We start from the raw sequence: 14,116 nt of genomic DNA on the forward strand, positions 1-14,116 counted from the left end.
CACAGACACTTCCAAGACAATGGACACACAGGAAATCACTTCATCACAGGATATGAGTGGAACCAGCGGCCCACCCATTTCTAAAGAGGTAGAGATAATACGAAAGGACCCCTCCGACCAAATCATTTTGCAGGTAGAAGATATTCCTCCCTTGGATGTCTTCTACAACCCAAGGCATAAAGCAGTGGTTAACCGACAAAGGAAAAGAAGAAGGACTGATCAACCTTCCCTTTTCCCAGAGAAAACTATCACGGGAAATGTGCTTTGGAAGGAGGAATTTGACCCCTCCGATGACCTGACAAAACTGTCACAGTATGCGGGAGGCTATTCGGCAGCGACAATAGATAAGGCAGCGGAGGTAAGTCTTCTACTGAAAACCAAGGATCAAGAGATTTTCTCATTACAGGCACAGTTAGCTGAAACAAAGCAGAAGGCAGAGCAGCAATTGTTGACGCAACAACAATTAAACAGTCAACTAACTCAACAATTGCAGGCAGAAAAGCAAAGGATTGACCAAAGCGCGATCCAAAAACAGAAAGAATTATCAGAGGCATTGGCACAATTAAAGACAACAAATGAGCAAATGATGAAAACAAAAGATGAGAAAATTGCTCAATTGTCATCACAGCTCGAAAAAATAAAGGACGTTCCACAAGTGGCTGAATTTAGAGCAGAAGCATTACAAATAAACACTGCATTAATATCCCAAATTAAGCTTTTGTGTCAACAAATCGCCCAGGCAGAGCCACTGTGTGAATTAACGGCATCCAAATAAGCAAGTAGAGAAGGCCAGAACTGAATTGGATCAAGCCGAAGAAACCACAGCTGCATTTCTTGACTAGCAAGATTCTGATCAAGGACAAGCGGCGAATTTGCCCAGGATCCTAGAACCACATAAAGATATACTCTTCACAGAATGGCAGTCCCAGTTAATGAAAGCAGAGAGGGCGGCTTCAAGATGTAAATCAACTTCTAGCAATTTAGTTGAGCTAGTTAATAACACTCTCTACTTATCAAATATGATTTCCCAATGTACACCAGGAAAGTTTACAACTATGAAAACATTGGAGCAATCATGTTATCCAGATCTAGAAGAAAAGGGGAGGTTAATCGCTGGGATTAACAGTTTAACCTGGGACACATATTGGTTCTTCCTGGTCAAGCCGCATACATAGAGAGCCGCCCTCAAGTGCCTAACAAATGCAATTGGGTATATTATTCCCGATATTCAGGATGCCACCTATGCCGCCCAGCTCAGCTCGCGCCTCAACAAACTACCTGAAGTAGAGCCAATGCTTGCGATAAGTCAACTCAGATATAAAGGCAAGCAACCTACTTGATGAATCATGCCTCCGACTGCCAGATCGCTGAAGAAAATCAGATCAAGATTGATTGATACCAATTAAATAGGATTTCTGTTTTATAGATAGGTAGATTAGTTAAGTATTTATATACCCTTTCACTGTTTTAAAAAGGGTCGTAAAGTTTTGTACCAGACTTAAATACTGAAGTTTGAACTACTGTGCTTCAGTCAATATTCTTTTATGAAACTGGACGAGTTGTTCTTAATTTGACAAGGAAGCTTTTTTATGCAATTGTGCACTATTGTCTTTGTTGAGAATGTTTCTGCGTTGAAGGAAGAATTACAAGTAGCGATTGATATTGGGATTGTCAAGCAGCTCATATGGTATTTTTATCTATGTTTGAATTCATTCCTTTCATATGAATTGTTATTTGATTATCCTTTGCTATTATTGATTATATGCATGCGCTTTAACAGCAGATCTATATTCCTTCCACTATTGGATGTTTTATGACGTGCCTTTCTTTTAATCATGTATGCGTCAATGATATAAATGATAAGTGTGGTAATATTGCTTTAATCGCTTTGCTTAACTATTTAAGCATAGTAATCCTGAATGAAATAATGTCCATGCTTGTTAAATGGAGTCATCTATATGCCTGTTTATAGACATAGACAATCAAGCGCTGCACTTTAAAGCTCAATAAGTTCCCGGGATAGGTCATAATTCTTGTATTCTTGTTAATAGATTTAGTTATTCGCCCATCACTAGCTTAGTTAATAAATCATCCATTCATCCCGTTTATCCACTTCAGGGAAACTGGTCCCATTATCCCTAGTCGGAGCCACCATTCCAAACGGAAAAGGAGCTGTACTAAGGTCCAGACCGGGTGGTTATCCCCAATGTTGTTGCAGCGATTTTCGAGGCATCAACAAATTCACAGATCCAAATTCTTGCTTCTTTTGTTTAAACTTTTGTTTGATCTTGACAGCATATCGGTATGCCGTATTGAGCGAGGAGATGTCCAGAAACTCCATCTCATCATGGATGTATCTATGTAGGTAGTTGTGGTACATGAGAACCAAAAGCTTCTCAAAATCCTTGATACCCAACTTTGTGTGAAGGGTATGAAAACCATTGGTAAAATATGGCACATCTTGGTCCCTTCACTATCACAGCGTTGTACACTTTATGTATTTATCCTCATAGTTCCCGATAGGGTAGTACTACTCCTTGATGGAATCCCGGAACAATTTCCAAGTGGGCGTGGCTGAAAACAATGAGTTTGTACTTTCATCCTTCTGCTCACAATAGGTTTCCCACCAGCCCTTGATGTGGGGGGCTTCTTTGAGAAGTGAAAAAGTGATATTTTCCTGGCTGGAAAAATCATGAACGAAAAAATATCCTTCTAGCATATTTAACCATTTATCTACAGTGTCTGCATTTATTTGACCCTCAAATATGGGAATGTCAAAGTTAAGTTGTACCTTAAAGGGTGTGGCACTTCCAGAGTAGCTACATGAAGTAGATGTGATGCCCTTGGGTAGCCGTTGAAGGATTTGAGAAAAGTTGTCCATCATTACATTCCTTTGTCGCTCAAGGGCTTCTTCAAGCAAGATTTTGATAGGATCGCCTGCCCCCTCGTCTTTATTTTCATCCGCCATGGGAAGATGTTGGGATTTGTGAGGCTAGTCTTACAAAGGTTCAACCAGTTCAAGCCCTAACTTCTTATATCCTGACCTTGTTGGGGACATGCAAAGAAAAATAGAGAAAGAGTAGACTACTCTAATACCACTGATTCGGATTTAAGCACGAATGCAACAAATTTCAGATATAACCATAAATACAAAGATGCAGTAGAAATAACACTTCATTTCATTAATATCAAATATCAAAATATGCTTACAAACAGAATGGAAATAAGACTAGCTCGGGCAATGGTAGCTTATCTCTAAGAAGAGATGTGGCAGCTGCATGCTCTAAACTATATTACAATAAGGCTCCAAGGCCTATTTATTATTAAGAAACAATGGAAAACCATAAACATCCAAAAACCTAACCCTAGGAGATGAAGCGCTAAACTGTGGGCCCCGTTTGGGTAAATTGGTACATCAACTTCTTGGGGTTGTAACTTTGGCATATGATCTACGTTTGATGCACACAATACCTTGTTATAAATATCAATCTGAAGACTAAAACTTTTGAGTGAGAAACATCAATTTATGTCCCATGTTTCTCCCGCTTTTCCCAAAAAACGTCGTTTAGGGCCTCAAAACGGCTCCAGAAGTGAAGGACCCGAAAAACTGCCAAAAATAGTAAATTGTGCTACAAATAAGGAAACTAAAAAAATGAAAGAAAAATGGTGAGGTCCAAGTGGAATAGGCGGGTGGCCACCAATATCCACCTAGATCAATGAGACATCCTTTGTATAGGCAACATGTCACTCTTGAACATGACACTCTTCTGCTCTTGTGTCGGGTTTGGGATATCCTCACTTAGTCACTTGTCCTCTCGGGTTTGGGTGATCCATATTGCCTCTCCTTTAACTATTCCACATTGGCATCATGAAATTTAGTTCCATTTTGAGTCAGATGCTACCACACTCTGGAGTCGTGTCGCCAATATGTTCAAGAAATTCTAATTTGCAATTATTTACCTATATATTGTTTGAGTCATTGGTACAATCCTAAATATCATTCTACTTTGTTCCTTGTTTCATGTCAATGATGGGGGATTCATCATTTATTTCCTTGAATGGGTCACCTCCTATCAACTTTAGCTCACTATCTAGGAAGATGACTTAGAAACTCCCTTTTAGTACCTTAGAGTTGGCATGCTTTAATGGTCAGTTCTTTGTATCTGATGACAGGTCTTCATTATTGGCTTTTGATTGAGTGATTCCATGAGTGTTCGACCTCAACTTCATTATTGCATTTACGGATTGTACTGTTGTACCTTGAGGGCCATTCTTATTATTGGTGGTTTCTCTCGTACATGTTAACGGTCCACATCATTAGCCTACTAATTAGGTGGTTTTCTAGCATGTTCGACTTCAACACATTTCTTTGCATGTTGGGATTCGTACATTGATCGGATCGGGATGGAGTGCAAGACCCTGAGCCATGTCTGTTATGGCTTAGGTTGCATGGAGTTTTATGTTATTCATGAATGTACACATGTTTCTATTATACGGATGGTTGTGACCATACCCTGAGACTTAATATTTATCTGATCCTTGTTGTCTAAATGGTTGTGCCCATACCATGGATATTTTTATGTAGTCTTCATCATCTGGATGGTTGCGTCCATGCCATGGATTCATGTCTTAATCTCAAATATGTATAGGTATATGCATCCTGGATTTGCAAGTCTCCTGATACTGTGCATCCTTGTCCTTACCAAAATCTCGTAAAGCATTTCAACCATCACTCCTCGTTCTGCCTTCGCGCTTTAGGGGCCATTTGTTACACAATATTTTGTCACGCCTCCTACACTTCCCTGTGACATACACAGAAGTGATCAAAACATGATCATTATACAGTATACTCATCAATTTATACATCTCAGATCCCTCCTTTAACTTTGTCTGGAAAATATCTACAACATTCCCTAAAGAAATAGCTCATGAAACCCTAAAATGAGAATCATCACCCTTATAAAAATCGAAACCGCGATGATCACATGTTGCACCTTGTTAAGCCAGTGATGGCATCGATCTGTTCTATCTCATATTCATGATGGTCTCAAAAATGAAGTTTTCCAAAAGAGGATGAGAAGTTTTGTGATCTACAATCTTCTAGAGCAGCAAGCTAGAGGTGGTTTTGCATAGATGAGGTCAAATCCTCCTAATTTAACCTCTACGTCTCATCCCTATGAGCTACCTCCTTAAGATGTGGGCCTAATCCTATATTTGGAGGAGGTCTAACTCCCTCTCCCAACCTATAAATTTCCCCTCTACCATTCCCAAATGGTTGATCTATGTCCATTTGCACCCCTATGCCGAGCTTGTGCTTAGATGTTATTCATTAAAATTGGAGAAGGAGTGTTGGAGAGTTTCTTGGCTTGGACTTGGAAAACCACTCAAGGAGAGCCTTTCGACATCAAGGTTATGGTTGTAAGCTTCCCCTTTATTCTTTAAATAATAATACAACTGCTCATTCATATTCCCAATATATATGTTCATGTATGTATTTGTTTGGCATTCCTTGATCAGCTAAATAGATTATTATTGGATTTGCTATTGGTTTTGGCATGCTTTATTGTCTCTTGGTTGTTTGTACAGGTACATAAGCGCTGAAAGAAGCAGGAACAAGACCTTGACACAAGTAGTTCAAGGACTTCACAAAGGAAATCGGATTAGCATCAGAGCAAGGTAGGCCTTCTCTCTTGTTCTATTTTTCAATCATAATCTGAGAAGATATCTAGTTGATTGTCCTCTCAAGTCACTAGACTTACTCATTGGGCTAGAGGGATCGTCTCTGTCTGCAGAGAGGATTAACCTTGTTAACAATGGTTGTGTCATTGTTGAGGAAAATGCGAATGATGAGTTTTCTAAGGCAAAGGATAATGAAGTTGGAATCAATAAAGTGAAACCAGTCTCATCTAGCTCCAAGGGAAAACAAGTGGTCTGAACATGTTATTTATTTAGTTTCTTATGCTCTATTTTTCCTTAGCTCTCTACATGGGAAAAGTTTTGATAGCCACACTTTTTGAATCCTGAAATAAGCTACTTTTGTAAACTCTTTTTAATTCTTGCATGGACTATGGCACTCTTTCAAACTTATACTTGCATTGAAAGACCATCTAGTTTCCTCTCGTGTAGATGGTCCACATTCAACTCCTCCCAGTTTAATCTCAACCCCAAGCATCAACGATTTTATGATTGTACTTATGTATAATATTTTTCCTAATATAAAATTGCTCAATTGCTTAAAAAAATGAGAAAAGAGAAAGCAATTAAAATAAATTATTTAATTATTCTATATAAAAATAAATTAATAAAAAATATTTAATTAATATTAAAAAAAAAAAAAAAAAAAAAAAAAAATTTAAATGATTTGATAATAATAAAAAAATAACTAATTATGAAAAGTCTTTCGGTAGAAATCACATAACGAATTATTCTGACCGACGCGTTTCGAATCAACCAGTGTGGCTCATCATCACGACCAGATGAATTATTTTCATTCGATGGGGAATTCTATGAGCAAACTTGCGGTTTTGCCATGGGTTCCCCTCTCCCCTATGGTAGCTAATCTATTCATGGAGGATTTTGAATCAAAGGACTTAGCTTCTTCTCGTCTTCTGCCTAAGATGTGGAAGAGGTTTGTGGATGACACTTGTGTCATTTGGTCCCATGCTAAGGAAGAGTTGGAATTATTTTTTCTCCGTCTTAAAAATCAATCTAGTTCCATAAATTTCACTTTGGAATTTGAAAGTAATGGTAGTCTTCCCTTCCTTAACATCCTCCTCTCAAGGAATGATGATGGCTATTTTTCTCATCAGGGATTTCGTAAGAAAACTCATATGAAACAATATATTCATGATAATTCTCATCATTTCTTAGCTTAAAAGCTTGGTGTTCTCAACACCTTAGCGACTAGAGCCTGAAGAGTTTCTAATGAAAACCATCTCAATGAAGAGAAAGAACATCTCCTAAGTGTTTTATTTAATGATGGGTATAGTAAACACCAATGTACTAAGGCTTTCCTCAGGGCTAAAAAAGGTCCTAGGGCTAAGAAAGATACCAAGGATCGATTTTTTGGTGTTCATCTTCCTTTTATCTAAAACACCACTGACAAGATTGTGAAGATCCTAAGGAAACATAAGGTCGCTTCAACCTTTAGGCCTTTAAAAACCATCTGGAGCTCCCTTAGATCTATAAAAGACCCAGTGGACCCCAAGAATATGAAGGGTGTTTACGGTAACCCATGCTCTTATGGGACTCCCCACATTTGTGAGACTGGTCACTCAATTAATCAAAGGATTCATGAACATGTTGCTGACATCAAGCATGGTAGGACCCACTCCTCTACTTTGACAGACCATGCAGATAAATCTAAGCATCACATCTACATTGAGGAGACCCAAGTCGTTGCTAGGGCTAGTCATTTCCATCATCGTAAATTGAAGGAGGCCTTAGAAAAAAAAAAAAAAGTCCTAATAATTTGAATCGAGACGATGCCTCAATTATTAATAGAAGTTGGGTCCCTATTTTGTCCTCCTTGTTTTTTAGGTTTCTTTCTTTTGGGTTGATTTTGTTTGTTTGTTTATCTATGAAGGTATTGGTGTCCTTTTTATAGTATTTGTTGTTGGTTTATTCTTCATTAGACTTTATATTCTTGATCCTTCATGCTTTCTTAAGTATTTTATTTGTTCTTAACTCTTAATATTTTTGTTATTTGTTTAATGGGCTTCAACCTTGTATTTTATTGTTGAATATATATATATATATATATATAGTTACTTGTGTATATTTTTGTTTTATTTTATTTATTTTCTATTAATTATTTTTATTTTATTTTATTTCCATTAATTATTTTTATTTGTTATATGATGTTGTCTCAATTAGGGTCTTCACTCCTTTTTATAATTTTTTACTTCCCTTCCTTGTAGTTTGACTTTGATTTTTTTCTTCTTAGTTATATTTTTCGATTATTTCCCAGATTTTTTTAATAATATTTGATTTTAATAAATTAATTTTAAACATTATTTTTCAAAAACTAGTTGCGTTACTTAATAATATTTGTTTTTAATATTAATATCATAATTTAAATATTATGATGAGAATCACACTTGTTGGTTCCAAACGTGTCAACGAAAAAATTCTCTTATGTGAATTCTAATGAAAGACTATGCTTAATTCATTATGATTAGAGAAGCCTCAAATTTAAATATTATTGACTTTGTTTTTTATTTTTTTTTTGCCAAAAAATTCTCTTATGTGATTTCTACCAAAAGGCTTTGTTTAATTTATCATGGATCACAAAAGCAATCCAAAAGTTTAAATATTATTGACTTTTATTTTATTTATTTATTCTTGTTGTATTTTTTGATTATTTCCCATTAATAAAAAAATTTAATAATATTTGATTTTAATAAATTAATCTAAATATTATTTTTCAAAAACCAGTTGTTACTTAACCATATTTGTTTTTTATAAATCAATATCATAATTTAAATATTATTGACTTTGACTTTTTTCTTTTTAGTTTTATTTTTGGATTATTTTCCATTAATATTTTTTTAATAATATTTGATCTTAATAAATTAATTTAAATAGTATTTTTCAAAAACTAGTTTCTTAATATAGCAGTTACTTAATAATATTTGTTACTATCATAATTTAAATATTATTTTTCAAAAATAGCCGTTATTTGAAATTTTGGTCTCTATATTGCTCTCTATTTAATCTGTGGTCATGGTCTATCTCTTCAACTGGTAGGATGATGAACCATGGTTCGGCCAAAAATAATTGTTATGTGATTTCTACGGAAAGGCTTTGGCCAAATTTTTTTTTATGTGATTTCCACTAAAAAACTTTGTAATTCATTATGGATCGGATAAACTTAAATTCAGAAAGTAAATAATGTTTAAGAGATGAAATTAATTTTTGATAGCTATATCATGCAAAAATAAAAAACTAAACCATCACCATTATTATAATTATTATAAATAATATTGATATTCTTCGGCAAATTGTTCGCTATGCTATATTATGTGTGGATTGGATTCAAATTAATTTAATAATTTAAAATTAACTTAATAATTTAATTTAATTTAATATTTGATTTAATGAAATGAATTAGAACATCTAAGTAAAAAATTATTATTATTATTATTATATATATCTATATATATAAATAATTTTTTTATTTTAATTAGATAATTTCAAATTTTATTTTTGAGTTTATATTGTGTTATTATCCAATTTAGGTTTATTTTAGAGGGATCAAATTTCTTTTCACTTTCAAAGAGGTTTGCACCTAAAGAAATATGATTCTTCTAAATGCTTAGTAGATCCAAAATTATGATGCACCTCAAGAGATTTAATTCTTCCAAGTCTTTAATAGATCCAAAATTAAGATGGATCTATACTAATTCTTATTAATATTATTTATATTTATATAAATTTAATGTTTATATATAGAGATATCCTTTTGTATAAATCACAAAAGTCTAAAATCAAGAGATATTCTTATTTTTAATTATTTAAAATATATTTAGGTAAAAGTTTTAAGATTTTCTTAATTTATTTTTTTTAATGTGGTATGCATGGCATATATGTGTATGTTTATTAACTATATGTTTTTATTATTTTGTTGTTGTTGTTCTATTTTTTTTTTTGTTTGTGTTAGCTAATCCATTAGGAGGTTTGAACCTAAATCTTGAGGAATATGTCACTTCATTACCAAGGCAATATTCAATTGAGCTACTCCCTTGGGTTTTATTTTCAATTATTATTAAAAAAATATTTCCCAAACATTTGATTGGACCATAACTTGGGTCTTATTGAATCTTTTGTACTATATAATGTCATGTGGATAACCATCTCACATATTTAATGTCATAATTTATGGATATCCTTGCAAAATTCATCTATGAATTTTAGATGTGTAGTGATTTTTTATCCCAATAAACATATTTATGAGGTTATTTACCACCTTAATTTATGCTTTTGTAGGAACTTAATAGTAAATGTATAGACTTACTAGTAGTTACTACCCACCAAAATATATGAATGTTTTGCCAAACCAAGACTAAGATTCTGTTTTATATTAACTATTATTAATTTAATTTAACATTGATAATTATAAGTTATATGTTTTAATAAAATTTTCCCAGTATTTTACATTCTTACCTTACAACTCTAAAGTTTCCACACATAACGAACTATAAAATGACTTTAAAAAACCTAGAATAGCATTATACTTGTAACGCAAAATATTAAGACTAAACAAGTTTACATAAACACCTATGTAACTTGAGTAAAACTACTGATTGATTTGCATTAACACAATATATTTCTTAGCCGACCAACGAAATGTCTGCAGAAGGTGGATTGGAATGCATCCGACTATATTTTCGAGGGGAAGCTTTTCAGAGATTCATATGCGGAAGACAGATCCGATTGCATGCTAATTACGTAAATAAAAGAGTTGAATAGACGGGTGTTCGATGAATTTGCAAAATATAGAATCCTTTTATTGCCAAGAAAGTTTAAACTGTCCATCGAATTCCCAAGGCCGTTAAATTTTTAATTAATCTTTATAATAATACTTAGAATAAGTTTAATATATTTGCGCGAATAATTCAAACTTTGCTTATCCATAATTTTGGATTAAATTAGTTATAGAAAAAATGGATGTCTATACTAATTTCTATGAATATAAGTTCTCTATGATATCATCGTAACAGGTAGACATAAAGGGAAAAATGATGCATTCTTTAGAGAGGCAAATCCAATATCATTAAAATTTACAAATACAATTCAAAAAGCAATAAAATATTTCATAGAACATAGATTATTGTATAAAGATCTAGAGCTGGGCAGCCCTAGTCCCTGCTGGTAAACATTAGATGAAATGTTAAAAGAACAACTGTTTGATAAAAATAATTCTAAAAATGCAGTCACAATCAGTACCAACAAAGATGGTACGGAATCAATATAGACTTGAGCGTACTTATTCATAAAGGATTGAAGCATAACATTCTGGTAAAGAAAATGCAAATATGTGTATTACTTCTGCAGGTGTTATAACTTTTAAGAGTGATTATTACCAAAACAATTCAAAATTCATAACTTTTAAGAGGGATTATTACCAAAACAATTCAAAATTCATATGTTAATAATAGCAATGGATGAACGAAGATTTTCATGGTCTTTTCGACAGATGTTTAAAACACCTCAATATCAATATCATTATATATGTTTTACCCATCTTAGATATTCTCTTCTGCAACTCCATACTTGATGATCTGCTATCCCTAGCACTAGCCTAGTGGCTTGTCTTTTGTTTTGTTGGACCTTTGACTAGAGAAAATAGAATTAGCTTCACCTGCCTACAAATGTTACTGAGTAAATCTTCGGCTAGTGAAGAGAAACATGTCACTATTAAATATTATAAAGAGCACTTAGTAACAGAGACAACACTCGAAAATAAATATATATATATTTTGAAATTTTGGTTCAAAAATATTAAAATGATAAATTTGAATAAAATATTTATAAACAACGTTAAAAATTTTGAAAATTTATATTTTCACCATAAACAAATATATTTTAAACAATTATCTTATTAAAATCGTTGAATTTGTAAGAAAAAAACAATTAAAAACATTACCGATATGAAATTCAAAATCATATCATTAAATTAGCAAGAAAACAAAGACCAATACACTTCATTGAATTGTAAAAGAATGAAAACAATAAAGAACCTAAATTCAATATTATTGAATGAAATTGTAGACCTTTCGTTGGGCTGCTAAATAGAGCTGTCATTGTGGACCATCTATCTTGGAGGCCATGAGGAGTTCATGCATGTTGTATAACCATCTACACAAATTAAAACCACCGCCAAGTGGTATGAGCCGCAATGTGAAACAAGAGTTCCCATATAATATGTTGATGGAACCTGAAAAACTGATGTGATTTTTTGATTTACTTGCAGATCTGAAAATTAAAAAAACAGAGAATCACAGAACAGACTGTAGACACAAACACTCGAATAACACAGGTCTGTAAACAATACCACTCGCTTTATTATGAAGAAGAGATGAGCATTTTATAAACAATGCCATCATTCTCTTTATTACAAAAGATAAAATCAAACTGCATAATTAGATAAAGTCAATATATTTTAGATGTTTCCTTTTTCCTAGTTTTTCAGATGTTTCCCTCTTTTCTATTCTTGGATGTTTCCAATGAAATAGTACGCTTTTTCTTGGTTGCCCAATTAGTGAGATGTTGCTGATTTTTGTGTCCTTTCTAGTTGCCCAATTCCTCCCTGTTTAGATCAGGAAGCGTCCCGGCTTCCTCCACCAACTGAGGGAAATTGCGTTGCAATGTTTCTGCATTGATCCATTTTCCCTGTGCTGGTGTGTGTCCCTTCCGACCAACCAAATATGAGAAGTATGGCTGATGTCTTGTATCCCGTTTCTTGAAGTCCAGAATTGTATCTTTGAACAGAGGAGGCTGAAAATCTGGAATATTATCAACCGGATGATGAATTGTAACAGATTCCTCAAGGAGAGGTGGTTCAAATAATTTGAGATTATTAACATTAAGAACATCGTGGATGCCAAGCTGGGAAGGCAAGTCCAAGCGATATGCATTTTCTCCAATGCGTTCCAGAACAGTATATGGGCTATATCTCAGAGGGTGCAGCTTATGATGCTGGCCCTTGAAGCGTTGCTTGTCCAACAAGAGCCACACACAATCTCCAGGTTGAAAAGACAAGTGTGTTTGGTGCTTGTCATGTCTCTGTTTGGCACGATCTTGGGCTGCTTGCAAAGCAGCCGTTACTTGAGCTTGGCGTTGAGAAATGGAGTGTATAAAATGATGAGCTGATTTTTGTTCCTGTTGTTGATGTGCAGACCCAGAAGGGGTGATTGTCAATGGCATCTCAGAGGGTGCACTTGGTTGAAACCCAAAGCAAACCTCAAAAGGTGAGAAACCAGTTGAGGAGTGTGTTGCTCGATTGTAACTATGTTGAATGATGTGCAATTATGTATCCCACTGTTTGTTTTTGGAAAAGTAGCTGCGAAGTGAGTGAATCAAAGTACGATTGACAACTTCGGTTTGTCCATCTATTTGTAGGTGGAAGGAAGTGGAGAAACGAAGTTGGAAACCCAACAAAGACCAAAGAGTACGCCAAAAGGTACTGAGAAAGTGAGAATCACGATCTAAAATAATGCTACTTGGCAAACCAAAGTGTGGCCACACATGATGGAAGAAGAGATCCGCGGTTTGAGCAGCAGAAGTAGTCTTATGACAAGGAAGAAATATAGCCATCTTGGAGAAACGACATACCACTACCCAGATAGCATCATGTTTACGAAAAGTAGTAGGAAGGCCACTTAAAAAGTCCATGGAAATGGATTCCCAAGGACGAGAGGGAATTGGTAATGGATGATACAAACCATGCTTACAATTTGAGGGCTTGCTTTGGTAAGGCAGGCCAATAGAAGTGGCGTTGAAGATTGAGAATGGTCTTGGCTGTGCCAAAATGCGCTCCGCATGAAGAGGCATGTGCTTCACGGATGAAAATGAGACGATCATCAGATTGTCGCACACATAGTTGGTTCAATTTATACAACCAACCATCACGAATGGTATAATCAAGAAAGGGAGTTTGGTTGATGACTGTAGGGTGTTGCAAAGCTTCCCATATCTCACCAAAGACTGGATCTGTTGCATACATATCCTTCCAAGCATCATATGCAGCACAATGCACCTCTAGAATGTGTAGGACCTGAGCAGGCGGTCGACCTAACAAATCAACCATCTTATTACTTGTCCCCTTCTTGTATTTAATCACCAGATGGAATTGTTGAATGTAAGAAGCCCACTTTAAATGGCGTTGCTCTTGAATCTTTTGTTGTGAGTTGATGAAGATTAGCAGATGATGATCTGTATGGAGGATGGTCTCTTTGCCAAGAATGTAATGGCGCCATTGCTTCAAAGCTTGCACTAAACTGTAGAATTCCTTGTCATAGGTGATGTACATGAGCTTAGCATCCGCAAGTGCCTCAGAATGGTATGCCACAGAGTGGCCTCCCTGTTTAAGAACAGCTCCAATGGCGAATTGAGA

The 14,116-nt window shown here is 34.7% G+C and overlaps 1 protein-coding gene across 1 annotated transcript; it reads right to left on the reverse strand.

Moving 5' to 3' along the window:
• Positions 1-12,291: 12,291 nt before the first annotated feature.
• On the reverse strand, positions 12,292-12,927 carry LOC149210770 (uncharacterized). Its single transcript, XM_089399086.1, has one exon. The coding sequence runs from the start codon at positions 12,925-12,927 to the stop codon at positions 12,292-12,294; it is 636 nt and encodes a 211-aa protein (XP_089255212.1).
• Positions 12,928-14,116: the final 1,189 nt, after the last annotated feature.

This window comes from Pinus tabuliformis, chromosome 1_2 (genome assembly GCF_031772625.1).
Source record: "Pinus tabuliformis cultivar Carrire ecotype Pingquan chromosome 1_2, CPIR1, whole genome shotgun sequence".
Classification (NCBI taxonomy): domain Eukaryota; kingdom Viridiplantae; phylum Streptophyta; class Pinopsida; order Pinales; family Pinaceae; genus Pinus; species Pinus tabuliformis.